General features: G+C 41.3%; 1 protein-coding gene across 6 annotated transcripts in view; it reads left to right on the forward strand.

Moving 5' to 3' along the window:
• Positions 1-18230, forward strand: part of VPS13D (vacuolar protein sorting 13 homolog D) — a 267732-nt gene that overhangs the window by 75089 nt on the left and 174413 nt on the right. For all 6 annotated transcript variants that reach the window (XM_043485295.1, XM_043485297.1, XM_043485298.1 and 3 more), the window contains 8 exons: positions 2832-3097; positions 4240-4373; positions 6913-7068; positions 8273-8483; positions 8996-9070; positions 12122-12328; positions 14464-14553; positions 17136-17276. In XM_043485295.1, the coding sequence (XP_043341230.1) occupies positions 2832-3097; positions 4240-4373; positions 6913-7068; positions 8273-8483; positions 8996-9070; positions 12122-12328; positions 14464-14553; positions 17136-17276 (1280 nt within the window). The remainder of the gene's footprint in view (positions 1-2831; positions 3098-4239; positions 4374-6912; positions 7069-8272; positions 8484-8995; positions 9071-12121; positions 12329-14463; positions 14554-17135; positions 17277-18230) is intronic.

The following is an 18230-nucleotide window of genomic DNA, read 5'->3' on the forward strand; positions in this document are numbered from 1 at the left end:
AGTGAGATGATAAGCTGGCTGTGACTTGCAGTGCCTTTGTTGGAAGATGATGTTTATTTGAACAGGAGGCTTGCATACATTTGGTCCATCTGCTGAAACAGTTTCTTTTTTCGGTTTGCTTTGTTATTGAAGTGGCTTTCTCAATATCAACTAGTTGTCCCACCTATTATATTTTTAATATACAAGAAGCCTTAGAATATCAATAAATTTATATACTAAAGGTGTATAATTTCTCAGAGGCTAATAATAAAATCGTCCACCTTGGTTCTTGCTAACAGAAATACCGTTGTTAGTGAGAGGGTTAAAGTGTTCTCTTGATTGGAACTTGTGAACGTTTCTGTGTCTCAAGAAGAATTGCTCTTCTGTTGGGATTTTGTGTGTCAAATATAAATCACTTTACAGTGTTTAAAGGCTTGAAATATTTTCCAGAAAAGGGATCAGACATATTTTGACTTTCCAGTTAGTTCATAGCACTGACGATCTGTGTTCAAAATGGGGTGGAAAAATTTTACTGAGGGCAACATTTTTTCTCTATTACAAAAGGGTAAAGTGTTTCTGTGAAAAATGCTGTGTCTGTATGAAGGAGACATGCACTACAGTGCCCTTTTTCTAGGGGCAGTGAGCCAGGTTTAGGAGAAACAAGAGACTAGAGAAGCTAGCCTTAAAAAAAAATCTCCGAGTCAACTTTTCCTGAATAGAAGCCCCTTTTAGGGCCATGAAGCAGGAATGTGTAGTAGCCAGAGCCCCAGAATCTATTTTGGGCTCACAGAACAAAATTCAGCCCCGAAAACTATAGGGGTGTCCCTGCCCATTTTTCTTGTCTTAGCCATCTCTGCCCACTAATATACTGACAGTGCCTGGATAAGGCCCTGACCACACCATGGCTTGAAGCCAGGCCTGAGAGTCCTTCTAGGGTTTTCACCTCAAATACAGACTTGAGGGTAATGGTGGCAACGAAACCAGTACCCCCTCCCCCTCTCCCGCAGCTCTCCTTCTAGGGTGCTTGGGGTGTCAGCCACAGTAAACATCATCTCACTTGTCCTCCCTCTTTGGCTAAACGATCTGGGGTCTCAGGCTAGTTCCAGCTAGAGAAACCATCATGTACTAGTATGTGAATTTGATGTTTATAAAGAAGTGATCTTAGACATTGAAGAAAGAGTACCTGCCTCTCTGATTTTGTAGAAACATCCTGTAGTGGAGAGAACTGACATTTATCAGACTTGATATGTGCCTGGTGCTTTCTCTCTTACTGTTTTATTATTGCTTGGTTTATAAGTGAGAAAACAGAAAGATAAATTTATTATTTATATGTGGAATCTAAAAAAAATGGTACAAATGAACTTATTTGCAAAACAAAAATAGAGTCACAGATGTAGAAAACAGTTGTCTTGTTACCACGGTAAAGGGGGAGGAGTGGTAAATTGGGAGATTGAGATTGATAGGTACACACTTCTGTATATAAAATAGGTAACTAGTGAGGACTTACTGTACAGCACAGGGAACTCTACTCAGTACTTTGTAATGACCTATATGGGAGAAGAATCTTAAAAAAGAGAGTGGATATATGTATAACTGATTCACTTTGTTCTCCAGCAGAAACTAACATAATGTAAATCAACCATTTTGTTATTGTTCTTTAGTTGCTAAGTCGTCCCACTAAGTCAGGTCCGACTCTTTTGCCCCATGGACTGTAAACCGCCATGCTTCTCTGTCTGTGGGATTTTCCAGAGAAGCATACTAAAGTGGGTTGCCGTTTACTTCTCCAGGAGATCGTCCTGACCCACGGGTTGAACCTGCTGACGACTTAGTGGTAAAGAATCTGTCTACTGATGCAGGAGATGCAGGTTCGAGCCCTGGGACAGGAAGATCCCTGGATAAGGAAATCAGCTATACTCCGATAAAAAATTTTTTTTAAAGGGAGGAAAGAGGCTCAGAGATGGTAGACAACTTACCCAAGATAACACAGCTTTTAAGTGACATGATTTAAGCCCATGCTTTTTCTACCACACCAAGATTTCTCAAACTCAGCACTGGTGACATTGTAGGTTAGATCATTCCGTGTTGTGAAGGCTGTCCTAAACATTATGGGTTGTTTAGCTGCATCCCTGATTTCTACCCACAAGATACCTATAGGAACCCCTTCACTTGTGACAAAAATGTCTCCAGACATTGCCAGATGATTCCTAGGGGATGGAAAATCCTGAGATGGGGATGTCTGAGAACTGCAGGATGACATACTTGCTACTGCTTTCTTATAATACATTCCTTCTTGTTTAAAAATATGATTGACTTTTGAAAACACATACTGAATGTTTTATTAGACTCGGGGTCAGAGTTTATTGATATTCAAAGCTTAGTTTAGAAGATGCTGGAGGGCTTCCCTAGTGGCTCAGTGGTAAAGAATCCACCTGCCAATGCAGGAGACATGAGTTTGATCCCTGATCTGGGAAGATCATACATGGTGCAGAGCAGCTAAGCCTGTGTACCACAGCTATTGAGTCTGTGCTCTAGAGCCCAGGAACCGCAACTATTGAGCCCACCTGTTGCAACTATGGAAGCCTATGTGCCCTAGAGCCCATGCTCCACAACATGATAAACCCCCACAATGAGAAACCCAAGCACTGCAACTAGAGAGTAGCCCCAGCTTGCCGCAACTAGAGAAACGCCCACACAGCAGCAAACACCCAGTACAGCCATAAATAAATAAATAAAATTTAAAAAAAAGAAAATGCTAGAGTATCACCTGCCCAAATTGAGTGATATATTTGCAGGTTAGTGAAATGTCATGTTCCTCTTTTCCTATTTTATTTTTATGATCTTCTTTCTTGTAGGTCTACAAAGGATTCCTCCTGTTTCACAGTTGTTCTCAACAATCTCCGTGTGTTTCTCATATTTGACTGGCTGCTGCTGGTGCACGATTTTCTCCATACCTCCAGTGATATTAAGAAGCCAACTAAAGTTACTCCTTCTCGCCACCGTAACTCGAGCAGCGAGTCTGCTGTAATGCCCAAAACTGTGAAAAGTGGAGTAGTTACCAAGCGGTCTTCCCTTCCTGTGTCCACCGAAAGGCACCTGGAGGTCAAGGTCAACGTAACAGGTAAGTGTATGTAGTTGTGAGTCACTGATTCTTGGTTTCGATTTTAGGCTAATTTTGTATCTTACGGTATGACTTTTCTGTTGCCTCTGCATTTTGACATGAACACTTAACGTGTTTCCACAATTTGCAGACTAATAACTGTTGAGTTTCTTGACCTCTGTTCTCAGATGGGAATTGCCTGGTCCACAGTGAAGGCTGCAAGATCTAGTCCATCTCCTCTGACCCCCCCTAATGCATGTGCCTGGCCTGAGTACCCACCTGGGCAATGATCTTTTTTCTCAGTGTTAAATCTGGCTTCAATTTTCTGTTTGATCTCCAGGGCCCCAACAGATGTGCCTTACTGAGTTTAGGCAAAGGTGGTATGTGAAAAATCTCAGTTTAGAAGATAAATAAATGAGGGGATTGGTGCTGGCTTTACAAAAAGAATATTTTCCTTTATAAACAGATTTACCATGGTTTCTGTTAACTAGTAGACTCTCATAGCACATCTGTACATATATGTGTATTTATTGTTACGTTTGTGATATATCCTATCTCCTGCACAGTGATTTGAAAGAATCTGGATAGCTCATGGCATTTAAAATAGATTTAGTTTCAAAAGTTCAGTTTATACATGTTTTTTGATGAAAACAAAAAGTAAATTTGCCATGTCCATGTCCAGATGAATAGAAAACTGTCTGTGTCTACCAATTTAAATAGCAAAAAAAGTGGTCCACATTCTTTGTAAACAACCCTGAACATTTACACAGATATGACCTGGTGCTCTTTGCTGCCTGACCAACATCAGTATCTGAATATGCTTCCTGGGAATTTAAAACAAATCGTCGCTTGGAGAAGGGGTGGTTTCCCGAGCTTCTTAGTGTCTGTTCTGCCTCCCAGGAGACCTAGCATACAACTACATTCTAAAGAGAGAAAGTGCGTCCTGGTCTTATGTCTGTGCAGTGCTCTGTTGGCTCAGCTGCGCCTGGCCAGATCTGCAGGACCCGCTCAGGGTGTCAGCAGAATGTCGACAGACATCCTGGACATCTGATCTTTCTGGCTGACCTGTCAGCCCCCGACCCAGTAAATGTGCTGTCTGGTTTACGACATCTGCTGCTTTCACTTTCCAACTTTGCCCTAGTTGATGATACTGTTCTTTCTAGGCACAGAGTTTGTGGTCGTTGAAGATGTATCCTGTTTCGATACCAATGCCATCATTCTCAAAGGCACTACTGTGCTCACCTACAAGCCCCGATTTGTCGATCGGCCCTTTTCAGGAAGTTTGTTTGGCATTGAGGTAAGAAGTCTTTGTGTTGATTGAAGCACTCAATGTTTGGCTTAAGAGAAAAACATCTGGAGAATAATTTTACCTCTTAAACTTTCCTTCAGGGTGATAATCAATGGGACCAGAGGACCCTTGCCCTCTTCTCTTCATTTTCTCCTCACATCTACCAGGTTATTCTAATGTGTGAATTCAGGCCCCCAGGGTCAGGCTGTGAATGTGTGGAGGGACTGTACCTCTTTCTCTTAGACCCAGCCTTCCTCAGAACATTCAAGGAAGCTCTTTCAATCCCCCTTTCCCCAACAGGCTCCTTGTCATGTCCTCCTGGTTCTGTGGGTCTAGGCCCTGGCTAATTTGTGAGGGTGAGGAGGGGGGTCCTTGTTTCTCCTGCATCCCCTTCTGCACATTGAGTGCTTGTCCTCGAGAAGACCTAGAGCTTCTGGTTATAGAAACGTGATACTAAAGTGTTAGGGACTTTCCATGTTATCCTTCCAGGAATATCTGATCTATTAAAGGGCACCTCTGGAGAGTCGGCCCTGACCTCAAGGGCTGAATCTCTAATTGTGATGCTCACGGCTCTGATTCAGTCTCATGAAGGAGATAATTTGCATTGGGATGGCTTTTGTAGCCAGAAGATTACATTCTACAATATTATGCAAAAACTGCTCTGTCTCTTCTTAAGCCAGGATATGTGGAGACAGAAGGAGAAAGACAGAAGAAGAAACGAGGCAGATTATTATCTCCTCTGGCAAATTTTCTTAAGTCACTGATCTCCACTAATATTCCTCTTGTTAGAATACTAGAATATTTGGTCAGATTTACTCATCATTTGCTTCCCATTTATGATTAAACTTTTTCATGCCCAGTTCTTTCCAGTGGTATTTCAGAGGTTAAGGGAGCAAAAATTGTTTTCACCCTCAGCAGCAGATGGTACTTTTTTTCCTGGTCAGAAATAGCTGAATACAACCTGTGGAGATTTTACTTCCCTACCACTTGTATCTCTCATGTAAAGGAATCTCAGTGTGAGAGGAAGGATTTGCCTGCTAGTGTGATGTGACTTGGTCCTGAAATTGCAGTTCATCTGCTTTCCAAGCCTCCACAATACCAGCTTTGAACGGGAGTTTGGTGATTGATTAATGAACTGTCAGGTACAATTGGGTTTTGTGTAGCAGAAGCCCGGAAAGAAAAAAGGAAAATGGAACTTTCGTGCTCCAGAATCTTAGAAAAACTCCATGGCAAAATATTCGAGCTTCCTGGAAACTCCTTTCAGTCTTGTTCTTAAGGTGGCACAGTTGGATCTGAATTTTAAGACTACCCTAATACATCCTTGGGGGAGAATTTGTAAAGAAGGCAAAATGAATTAGTGTTGAATACAGCAGAGGACCATGGTGTCACATGCTTTTCAATAGCTCTAGAAAATGCCCTGGTTGTTCAGACGGTAAAGAGTCTGCCTGCAGTGCAGGAGACCCAGGTTTGAACCCTGGGTTGGGAAGATCCCCTGGAGAAGGAAATGGCAACCCACTCCAATATTCTTGCCTGGAAAATCCCATGGATGGAGGAGCCTGGTAAGCTACAGTCCATGGGGTTGCAAAGAGTTGGACACTACTGAGCAACTTCACTTTCTTTTTCCTTCTTTAGAAAATGCCAGAAAAGAGGAAGGAGCTCGGGAGACTAAAGTGGTGCTTTCTTCTTCCTCCTCTGCTCTTGCTGAGCATGCAGCATAATATGGTCCTGGAATGGGTGTCCTACGTCCCTATTCTCTCCTCATAAACATGTTTTATTTTATTTTTATTAGAACATCTCAAACATACACAAAGTAAACAGAATAATATAATGAACCCCTATGTACCTTTCACATAGCTTCAGTGATTAATATATTTATTTTCACTTATGATAGTAACAACTATATTACATGAAATTAGGGAAGGGGTGGGAAAAACCACTTATCGCCACCTATCTCACCTACATAATCTGTCTTGACATTTTTTTTTTTTTCCTTTTTTTTTTTTTTGTCTTGACATTTTGATGTGTTTCTTCCCTTACAGTTTTGGTGTAATGTTATTTTGATTGGGCTGCTTTTTCACAACTGGTATTGTAACTGTTTTCCTACCTTTCTAGGTAGTCTTTGAAACTGTTACTTTTAAACGGCTGCAAAATACTCTGCTTAGTAGATGGGGAATATCTTGAAAACATTGATTCTGTTAATTTTTTGTTTGTTTGTTTAGTGTTAAATGATGATTCGGAGAATTTTTCTATATTTTGATTACTTCCTTGGACTAGTTCCCAGCAAGAGTAGGATTATTGGATCAAAGGGTATGAGATTTTTAAGTTTCTTGTTATGTATTGCCAAACTGCCTTTCCCACGGGTGAAGCGCTGTGCTGCTGGCAGTGGGTGAGGGCATCAGCCTCGCTCTTCGCAGTGTTCATTTCGGTGGTCGTGACGGGTCTTTTATAGGAGAGGGCTGATGGCTTCCGAGACGGCCCCTTTTTCTTCTGGTAGTGAGACTTCCTAAATCAGACATTAATTCACGCCTTATTTCATCTCATCCTCTAGGTGTTTTCGTGCCGACTAGGGAATGAGCACGACACAGCTCTTTCAATCGTCGATCCAGTACAAATTCATGTGGAGCTGGTGGGAAATTCTTCTTACCAGAATAGTTCTGGATTGATGGATGCATTCAATAGCGAAGATTTTCCTCCCATCTTAGAGGTAATGATGACAAGTCTGGATAACACACTGAGGCTCTCCCGAACACTTCCCTTTACTTGAACTACTTATTTGCTCTGCCAGACTCAGCAACAGTCCCATTACTTCAGCAAATACAAAATACATATGACGTTGTCTCTGCCCTAGAAGATCTTTCAGTCTTGTGGAGGATGAAAGACCTTTTGATTGTCTGGTATGATCTTGAAGTTCAATGAAAGTTTATAGAAAGCAGAGTTCAACATAGTTAGGGATATTGATTGTGAGTGAAACAAAAGAAGAGTCTGATCAGGGGAAGTAGGATGTAAATAGGCTAAGAAGGAGAGCAGTTCTTAATTAGGAAGCAGCAAAGTCAGGGGTAGAAGTGGCCCAGCAGAGCTGAGACTGAGGGAGGTCTCACTGCAAGAAGTCTGGGGACGTGAGGAGGAGGGAGAGGAGAAGCAGAGCAGGTGAAGCCAGGCCAGGACCGATTAAGACTTGGATGTTTTATTTCTTTGGTAGAGAGGGAGTAATTAATTCATAATCCATTTGAACTGTAGGAGGTTTGAAAGAGAAAAGCCATTCTGATTTTGGGGCTTCAAAAAAAAAAAAAGAAAGATAGAAGTAAGTAATAAATAAAGCACTATACCCAGACTTCAAGCAGACATCCCATTTTAAAGTGGTCTTGTGTTGGTGTCTGTACAGCTTTTTCCACTGGTAGCTGAATTGCTCACGACTGAGGAACACCAGATTTTCAGAAATACTAGTATAGAACTTGACTCATTTAAGGCTCTGTTTGAATAAAGGAGAGAGAAATTTTGTAGGGCGGTCAGTTGGCTTCAGAAATTTAAAAAATTAAATAGATCAAAGCAAAATGGATTAACTGAGTGTTACTAATTGGCTCTGGAGGAGGCAAGGATTGCCCTCCTCTGATTCTCTGCTTTGATGATTATATATACTTGTAAGAAAATCATTCTACCGAAATACTAAGTGCTCTAGTAATTTTGCCTGCTTAGTATTTTTTGTTTGGTACAGTTTTGTGACATTGGACCTCACATCTGAGACATCTTACCTCATGGCTATTCGTGCTTGATTTCAAGATCTCCCCAGTCTTCAAAATGAGGAAGTGTCTGTTGTATTTCTAGAACCAGAATTAGAGTGGTACCTCTGAGAGGTGTGGACACAGAAGCCACTGCAGCTTTAAAAACTGCCACCTTTTAAATCTTGTTAGATTCAGTTACAGGCCCTGGATATCAGACTCTCCTATAATGATGTTCAGCTGTTTCTTGCCATTGCAAAATCCATCCCAGAGCAAGCTAACGCTGCGGTGCCAGACGCGGCGGCCTTGGAGGCCAGCTCCGTTCACAGCTACCTTCCCGGTGCTTCTCGAGGGGGCGAGGAGGTCAGAGAAGGGACAAGACACACCTTAGACCCTGTCTTGGGTAGGTATTTAACCATAAAACCTGTCCAACCTTCCCCCAAACTCCCTGTCTTCTTAATGTTTAAGATTTTCTTTTGCACAATTAGATTATTCAGGGTATAATTGTCTGTCATTAAGTATAATTGTTAAGTCATAAGTATGACTAATTCTTATTTTAAAAAGAAGGAAAACATCCCAAACCAACTATTCTAACCTACAGTATTTTTCCTTTTACCATTTCTTCTAGAGATACGGGTAATGCTAAGGTTTAGTTTTAAACTTTGTTTTCTTCCAAAAGTATATGGATAATAATACTGAGTTTCAGTTTTAAGCTTTTAAAACACAGCCAATATAGGGAAAAGACTTAAAAACTTCAGGGTATACTTGATAACTTCCAATTAGGAGCTTATTTTTGCCTATAGAAGTGAAATGACTGAATCACCAGTTTCTGATTTCTTTTTTTGCTTCAGCTAGTCTGTGGGTTAATTTACATTAAATTACTTATAAAAATATATATACCATTTCCTCCTGTAGAGTTACAGCTGGCTAGGCTGCAGGAGCTGGGGTTTAGCATGGATGACTGCCGCAAAGCTCTCTTGGTGTGTCAAGGTAATTTGAATAAGGCTTTTTCCTTTATCTATTATCTTGATAAACAATAATGTTTGATAATGTTTATCTTTCCATTTCCTCCCGTACTCCCATGGATGCCTTAGTGAGCTGGAGTGTGTTTTGAAAGCCCTCTGTGGTTTTCTGTGGGCTGAATATAATCTTGGGCCAGTAATAATGGGATGCAGTATTTTATGGTGGACGTAAATGTGGGCTCTGGAGCCGACTGCTTGGCTTCAGATCCTTGCACTGTCCCCTACTGGCTCCTTGTTAGTGACCTGGGCAAGTTTGACCTCTCTGTTCCAGTGCTTCCTTACCTGCACAAGTGAGGATAGGAGACCTCCCTTGGTCCTTTGTTGCTAAGAAGCACTCTATGCAAAACACACAGCATGTGCCTTGTAGACGTTAGCACTGTTGCTACTGGGAGTGGTAATGGTGGTGACACTGATCAGCTTGGCCATTGATCGAGCTCCTCTGTGCCTAGTCATGTTTCTTGTCAAATCCTCATTCCCTTGGTGGTGGCATTCTTAGCCTCACTTCAGATGGGGAAGCTGGCCCAGATGGTTTGGTAAGATGGTTTCGTCTCAGGCTTAGCGTGGGGCTGGGATGGGTTTAAAGCCAGGTGTGCCCATCTTCCTTCCACTGTGTCACACCACCTCTCCACCTCCCTCTATGCTCTCCTTGTCTTTAAGTCAGAGATACAACAAAAACTGTATTTTTTCCTAGTCTTGATACTTGGGTGTATATCCTCCCTTTTTATTTCTCTATGTACTATATATACAGGCGTACCTTGGAGATTTTAGGGGTTTGGTTCCAGACCACCACAATAAAGAAAATACTGCAGTCAAGCAAGTCACACACAATTTTTGATTTCCCAGTGTGAATAAAAGTTGCTTTCACACTGTATTGTAGTCCGTTGGGTGTGCAGTACCATTATGTCTATAAGAACAGTGTATGTATGCTGTTGGGAAAATGGTGCTGATAGACTTGCTCGACACAGGGTTGTCACAAATCTTCAATTTGTAAACTGCAGTATCAGCAAAGTGCAATAAAGCAGTATGCTCAGGTATCCAACAAACACACACACACATGCATATATATATATATATATATACATGTTGGTAGATTGTATTGCAAATACTTTATAGAATTACAGTTACAATTTTATTATAATGTAAATTATATATTAATATATAATTTAATTATAATAATATTAGCAGCATCATGCCTTGTAATTAAAATTATTTGTAAACGATCCTTTTACATTGATCTGAGGACATATTATAATTTATTCTTCAGTTGTTTTTCATTCTTTCATTATTATACACAATTCTGTTATTAGTATTTTTGTGTATGAACTTTTGTCTACATCTCTCTTAGTTTCTTCGGTAGTGAGACTTAAAAAAAAATTTTATTTGTTTATTTGACTGCACCAGATCTGTTTGTTTGGCTGTACCCTTGGTACAAAGTGTCTTCGATGTTTGATGTGGCATTTGGGACTTTTTACTTGTCACACGTGGGATCTTTTAGTTGCAAACTCTTAGTTATGGCATAAGGAGTCTTAGTTGCAGCATGCAGGATCTAGTTCCTTCACCAGGAATTGAACCTGGGCCCACAGCATTGGGCACTCAGAGTCTTAGCCAGTAAAGCACCAGGGAAGTCCCTCTTTGGTAGTGAGACTTGAAAGTGAAAGTGAAAGTCTCTCTGCTGTGTCCGACTATACAGTCCATGGAATTCTCCAGGCCAGAATACTGGAGTGGGTAGCTGTTCCCTTCTCCAGGGGATCTTCTCAAGCCAGGGATCGAACCCAGGTCTCTCGCATTGGTGGCGGGTTCTTTACCAGCTGAGCCACCAGTGAGACTTAGTATTGTAAAAACTGGATCAGAGGATATAGATATTTTTGAGGCTCTTTACTTGAGTCGACAAATCTTTTTCTGAAAGGATTGTATCGGGTTAAACTTTGACCACTTGTGTGGTCTTATCACATGATTGTTTGCATTACCTATCCTTTACCTCTGAAAACAATTGGAAGGTAGGCCTAATTATCTTATGTGCTTTAATTTCATTTTTTCCTAATCATCATTGCTTTTGGTGTAATTAATTTCATATCCCTTAATGTTTACATTTCTTTTTTTTACTCTTTAACAATTCAAACACATTAAAAAAATTTCTAAGAGCCTTTTGGATTTTTGTTACTCTTTATTTCTTTAGTAACTGAGGCTTAGTTCCACCAATAATAAAGACGATAATACCAACTAATGTTTATAGAGCCTCTGTTATATGCCAGGCTCTGATCTGAGAACCTCCCAGGTGCTCACTTGTTTCTTCCTCATGGCAGTCCTATAAGTGGGTGCTGTTGGGCAGAGAGAGACCAAGCAACTTGCCCAGGAGCTGACATCTAGTCAGTGCAGGATCAGAAGCCAGGCCATCTTGCTCCAAAGCCTATGCCCTGAACCACCCACCACTGTTACATGCACTGGCCTCTGGTAATTTATAAGTATGGGGCTGCATTGCTTTGCTTTTCGGTTCTGTTCTTTTTTAGCTTTGGCAACCTGATTGTGTTTAGGGGGCTGTTGTTTAATAGTTTTACAGTACATACATGGTTGAGAAGACCAAGTATGTACAACCTAAGACCTTTGAGAACAGTTACAAAGCAGCACATCAAAATATGCAGAACTACATAGTGAAGATTAAATGCTTGAGTACCAAGTGGCACCTGGAAGTTTGGATCCTCTCCATTCCTCTTTCCTCCTCTCCTCCAGCAGATGTCACAGTAGAGGAAGGATGGCTTCCTGCAAGCATTTTGAGCCAGGTCATATGGTAAACTTGAGTAGAGGTGTGTAGTAAAGAGGGCCTTGTTCTGTTCGCTAAAAAAGCAGGATTCCTATTATTGTGCTTCGTTTTCCTTGTCGTGTCTGAGACTACAATCTGGCATCAAGGTTCTCTTGGACTGTCTAGTAGGTCCCTATCAAATGTATTTCTCTGTTTCCCCTGTGAGTTGCTTGAGTAGCAGTGGGAACAGGTCCAACTGGTTACCTTTCGATTTCTTCACAGGTCAGCTGAAAAAAGCAGCCAGTTGGTTGTTCAAGAATGCTGAACCCCGGACATCCCTTTCCCTGGCCTCCAACAGCCAGCAGGGCCAGGGGGCGGCGTCAGCCCGGTTGATCTCGGGCGTGGAGATGAAAGCTGAGAGCGTGTGTATCTGCTTTATCGATGACTGCATGGACTGCGACGTGCCTCTAGCCGAGCTCACCTTCTCCCGTGAGTGATCGCCCAACCCTTAGGTTCATCTCCAAGATCGGCAGCGACTGCTGTCTTTTCTTCATGTTACTTATGCTCTTCCATACCTAATAGCATTAGCATGGGAGAGATTTAGATAATGGTTTTACATGTGTTTCCTATTATTTGTATTTTAAAGACATGTATTTATTTGCTGTATGTGGCCTTCAGACTGTGGGTTGGGAATAACAAATTGTCGTTGATGAAATTTCTGTTCTGTTAACATGTGTGCGTGCTTAATCACTAAGTTGTGTCTGGTTCCTTGTGACCCCATGGAGTGTAGCCCACCAGGCTCCTCTGTCCATGGAATTTTCCAGGCACGAATACTGGAGTGGATTGCCATTTCTTCCTCCAGGGATCAAACACGTTTCTTATGTCTCTTGCATTGACAGGTGGATTCTTTACCGCTATGCCACGTGGGATGTGCCACATGGGAAGCCATTTTTCTATAAACAGCCCTAGTTAAATAATTCCTGATCTCTCCATTTTGTTTATGTTTTCATGTCTCTAAAGATTGTAGTTGTTGTTGTTTAGTTGCTAAGTCGTGTCCAACTCTTTGTGACCCCATGGCTGTAAGCCACCAGGTTCCTTTGTCCTTTGATTTCCCAGTCAAGAATACTAAAGTGGATTTCCATTTTCTTCTCCAGGAAGGTGGGTTGCCATCTTCCCTGAGCCAAGGATCAAACCCATATCTCCTGCATTGACAGGTGGATTTTGTACCTCTGAGCCACCTCTGGCTTCAGGGAAGCCCAAAGATTGTAGGGAGTACTGTTATTAAAGGGATTTAAAAGATAAGCATAGAAAATAGGGTTTCCATGCTATATGTCTTTTGAAAATTAAAAAACATAGAGGCTTGTTAGAAAGCTCACCCCATTGTCTCCTCCATAGGGCCAGATAGGAAGAGAAACCCTGTTCATCTGAGAGCTGTCCCTCAGCAGAGTGGGTACGACTGTAGAAGGGCTTTATCCTCAATCACATCATTGTAAGCCATGTTAGATGCAGCTACTAAAGAGAGTAAAGGAAAAAAAAAACAAACAACAAAAAAAAAAAGAGTAAAGGAAAATCTCACTTCTGTGTTTACTTTTAATTTTCCATCATTTTGATCTTGTAAGTCACTTTTCCCTTCAAAGAAAATTCGATTCTGGGGATTTTGTTTGACCTTTTACACACTGTGGGAGTTTTCCTTTTCTCTGTGTTTCTAGGCACCAAAGGGCCACTTGATTAAAACTAACAATGGGAATTTTGACTGTTTGCGTAAGTGTCTTTTCTGCAGAAGATAATTTTTAATTTTCTATGGTAATCTTAACATTTTGAGCTAATATTTTTGAGAGCATGACTGTTCTCATTACACTACCTTCTTTTCAGATATTCAGGAAAAAATGTGTTTTTTATGTTGCTTGGTTGCTGGGGCTGGGATTGGTGGGGAGACACATGAGGCATTTACCTCATTCACAACATTTAAAGGGCAACCATGAAAAGCAGTGATTAAGATAAATGATACTTTAATGCAATATTTTTAAAAATCAGAATTTATTAAAATCCCATGATGAGCAAAATATCAAATTTTTGTGTGTTCTCCTATAAGATTATTAGTATTAATTATAACTAATAGCTCTTTGGGCTTCTCAAGTGGTGCTAATCATAGAGAACCACCTGCCATTGCAGGAGATTTAAGAGATGCAGATTCAATCCCTGGGTCAGGAAGATCCCCTGGAGGAGGAAATGATAACCCACTCCAGTTTTCTTGCCTGGAGAATCCCATGGACAGAGGAGCCTGGCGGCTTACAGTCCATGGGGTTGCAATGAGTTGGACACAACCAAAGTGACTGGGCACAACAGGTCTTCATTTTTATTATGATAACATCAGTTTATAACATACAGCTTTCTTGTGTACAACCTTATATTTCCACTTCTGTATACACTACAGTGTGCTCACTACCGAAAATTTAGTTTCTCTCCATCACCATTACAGTTGATCACCCTTGCTCCCATCCCAGTCCCTGCCCTCTGCATCTTTGTGTTTATTTTTCTAACATCTCTTTAATATGCTGTGTCAGCAACAGAAAGTTTTGGTTGTTTCCGCCCCACCGCTGCAATAAGATTTGCTTTCGTTGCAGGTCTGAATTTTCTGCAGCATGTAAGAACTAGCCCCGAAGGCCACGCCCACTTCACCCTTTCTGGAGATTATTATAACCGTGCTCTGTCAGGTCAGTATAATTATCACGGGATTTAAAACATACACTTTAGCATTTGCCTGAGCCTATCTCTACATAAATCTTATATGAAGCAAAGGAGTGGGACAGGACAGGGAAAGATGAAAAATAAGGGCATGAGCACAAAAGGTACAGATTTTTTTCATATTTCTAAAAATATATTTGGTATGTCACAATGGAATTATTTAAAGTTTTCATAGTTAATTCTTTTTGATCCTGGAGTTTGGCTCATTTCAGAACATGAAATTGCTCAGTAGTGAAGGATCACTTGTCTGGCCCTGACAGTAGCTAACTTTCAAGTGAGATTTAAGTCCACACACATTCTAAACTTAAGGCCTCCTCCCTTCCTACTGGGCTTGTCTCATTAGAAGAGCACTGAGTCAGTGACAGTACATAACCTGCCTTGCATGCGTACATACTGTCGCTTCAGTTGTGTCTGACTCTCTGTGACGTCATGGACTGTAGCCTGCCGGGTGCCTCTGTCCTTAGGATTCTGGCTAGAATCCTAGAATACTGGAGTGGATTGCCATGCCCTCCTCCAGGGGATCTTCCCTGCCCAGGATTTAAACCTGAATCTCTTACGTCACCTGTGTTGGCAGGCAGGTTCTTTTCCATTAGTGTCACCTGGGAAGCTGGTAAATGAATATAACCTGCCTTATGTATTCCCTAAAGTAGTACATGGTTGCTCAGGGCAAGCTGTTCTTCCAGAGACCTAAACCTTGATACAGTGCAAATCATTTTCGTATTTCTTTCCTTTCACTGGAAAGACCAGAGTAAGGATGTATGCAGATGGACATTCAAGAACAATCCGGTAACAGGGCTGAACAGTTTGAGCTGCGACATTCTTTACCTTAAAGAGAGTTCTTTGTAGGTCTGGACAGAGTAAACCAAGTAGTGTTGAGGAGTGGTTGCTGCCTTTGAAGTCAGTGGAAAATTAAACTTCCAGTGTGTTTTGCTGCCTGCTAATTGTTCTAGAGTACGTGTCACATTCAATTTTATATGTTAGTTAACATTCTCCCTTCTCTGTTCTGGATTCACTTAAAGGCCACACTCTTTTTTCCTAATTGTTCAAAATGTTTGACTTCAGAGTAATGGTCCCAGCCCTACTAGTTGAGAGAAAGTTTTACAGGGCATATGGTAGCTATTTTTTTTGAGAATCATTTATTTTCCCAGAGCAAATATTGCTTACTTTTACAGTTGCAGGAACACATTCAGGTCACTAAGCACTAAATGGCGTGAGGAGAGGAACGTACCAGTGTTAAGCTACATGTTAGATTGGATTTGTATTAGTAAATCACCTCATCTATGGCCAGTGGATTGTGTTTAGGGAAAAATTAACTGGCCTTGAAAAGCCATCTTTAAAACCACAGCAAGATACCATTTTTCTCATCCAACAAATGGGCAAAAAGGAAGTGTGACAGACCTAAGTGTGGTGAAAATATGAGCCATAGAAGTGTCATTTCCTACGGTCAGAATTGTAAATTGGGACAACCACTTTTGAAAACAATTTGACGTGACCTAGAAGCGTACTTGGCAACCCTTCAACATACTTCTTCTAGATCTGTGCCCTTGAGAGTCTCCTATGTGTCCTAGGAAACAAGTGAAAAAGACTGCTTCTAGTGGTGGTCTTCCAAATAGCAGCAAAGCTGGAATCAAGTGCAGTATCTCTTAGCAGTAGAATAGATAAAGTGGTATGTTCGTAAGTGGATTGGAACTCAGTGGTGAAAATAATGTGCCACAGATATATGGCATCAATGTGAGCGGATCTCAAAGACATGTTATTGATCAAAAATAGAAACTTGCAAAAGAATACACACAGTTGGATTCTATTTATGTGAAGATCCCCTACATTAGCAGGACACACTAATGTATTTATTCTTCAGAAATGTATGCATGGGTGGTAAAACTGCAAAGAAGAACACAGGAATGATTAAAAATTCAAGCTAATCGGGTCAAGTGGGAGAGGTTTGGTGGGGAGTGGTACTCAGGAGCTTCAAAAGCACGTATAATGTTCTGTTTCATAAGCTGAGTAGAGGGTACATGAGCGTTTGCAGTGATTTTATTGTTTAAGCCATACATAAATGTTGTTTAAATATACCTTTTGTACATATGACACATTTTAAGATGAAAATTTCGAAAAACTTAATGAATTGCCAAATATACCTATTTATTCAACCAGTGGTTCTTGATGTAAGAAGGTAATTAAATTTAATAGTTACTTCAGCCACTGACACTATTTTTCCAACCTGAGTCTGAGACTTTTTTTCATCTTGAGTGTATCAAAAGCAGGGCTTGCCTGCTCTTTAATAGAAAAGGGCACATCCTGCCTGCCTGCCTTCCTCCCACCTCTGGAAGACCATGGTTGTGGTGCGTATGTGCTCTGCTGCCTATGTCCTTGAGACAGCATAGCCATCTGTAGGATAACCTGCAGCTAAAGAGGGCGCCTTCTGTGTGAAATCAAGTTGGAAATAGAGCTGTTATCCATAGTATGTCCTTGCTGAGCATTTGTGAACGGTGTTCCCCTGTAAACTCTTGGTATCTGCTGAGCAGATGTCTTATTTCCTGTGTTCTGCTAGGCTGGGAGCCATTTATTGAGCCCTGGCCATGCTCCGTATCCTGGCAACAACAGGCCGCAAGTCGTCTCCATCCTCCTCGACTGAAGCTGGAAGCCAAGGCCAAACAGCGCTTGGATGTCAACATCACCTCTGTGCTAATTGGTGAGTGAAAGTTGTCTTTTGAACACTGGTACCCTTCTGTGCATAAATCCCTTGTCTGGAAGACTGTTAATTCTGGTTTAACAATTACTTGGGCCTGTACCAGACGTTGCTTACTCCTCACAGCTGCTTTCCTAATAAACCCTAACTTGGCCTTATGGTGCTCCTCACCCAGTTTTTCCAGAGGTGGCATCCCACATTGGTCCTCTCGGTGCTCAAGCAAGAGTTATGCCATGTAAGAAATACCCATGTCCATGACGAACTTTCTCCCCATGATGCTTGGTCACTGGGGTTTATTAAATGTCCTAGAAGTGAGTTTAGATTCATTTCTCTCACACTATTCACAGAATAATTCTTGAAATGTATGATTTTGATTGTCTTTAGAGCAAGGTCAGTTGTCTGTGCTGTTTCTCATCAATTGTTCTGTTGACGTAACTCTAAAAATCACTGGGTTAACGGGTTGTCAAGCTAATGGCGTGAACTCTGAAAGTGTCTTTGACAACACTGAAATGTACACTCCTGGATTCGATGTAGTGAGTCAGAATCTTGTCCCTATACTTGTCCTTATATCAGAAGAATAGTAAATTTATCACACAGTGAGATAGCGCCTTTGTTCACCATGAAACCTACTCACTGTTTGAGTTACTGATCCGTAAGCTCTGATTTTTGGTAACACTGTAGTGTCTGAGTGATAGTAACACATGCTACAGTTGTGCCTCAGTATCCAAGGGGATTGGTTCCAGCACCACATTCCCTGCCCCTCACCTCCCCCGCTCCCATCCACATCTGTGGCTGCTTAAGTCCCTTGTGTAAAATGGCCTAGTACAGTGAATACAGTTGGCCCTCCATATCTGCCTGCAGAGCCCACAGATATGGAGGGCAGACTGTCCTGCAAATTTCTGAACTTTGTTCAGGGTATCTGTTGGGTTGAGTCTCATAGAATATCCATTGGCTTAT

Source organism: Cervus canadensis, chromosome 13, assembly GCF_019320065.1.
Source record: "Cervus canadensis isolate Bull #8, Minnesota chromosome 13, ASM1932006v1, whole genome shotgun sequence".
In the NCBI taxonomy this organism is placed as follows: domain Eukaryota; kingdom Metazoa; phylum Chordata; class Mammalia; order Artiodactyla; family Cervidae; genus Cervus; species Cervus canadensis.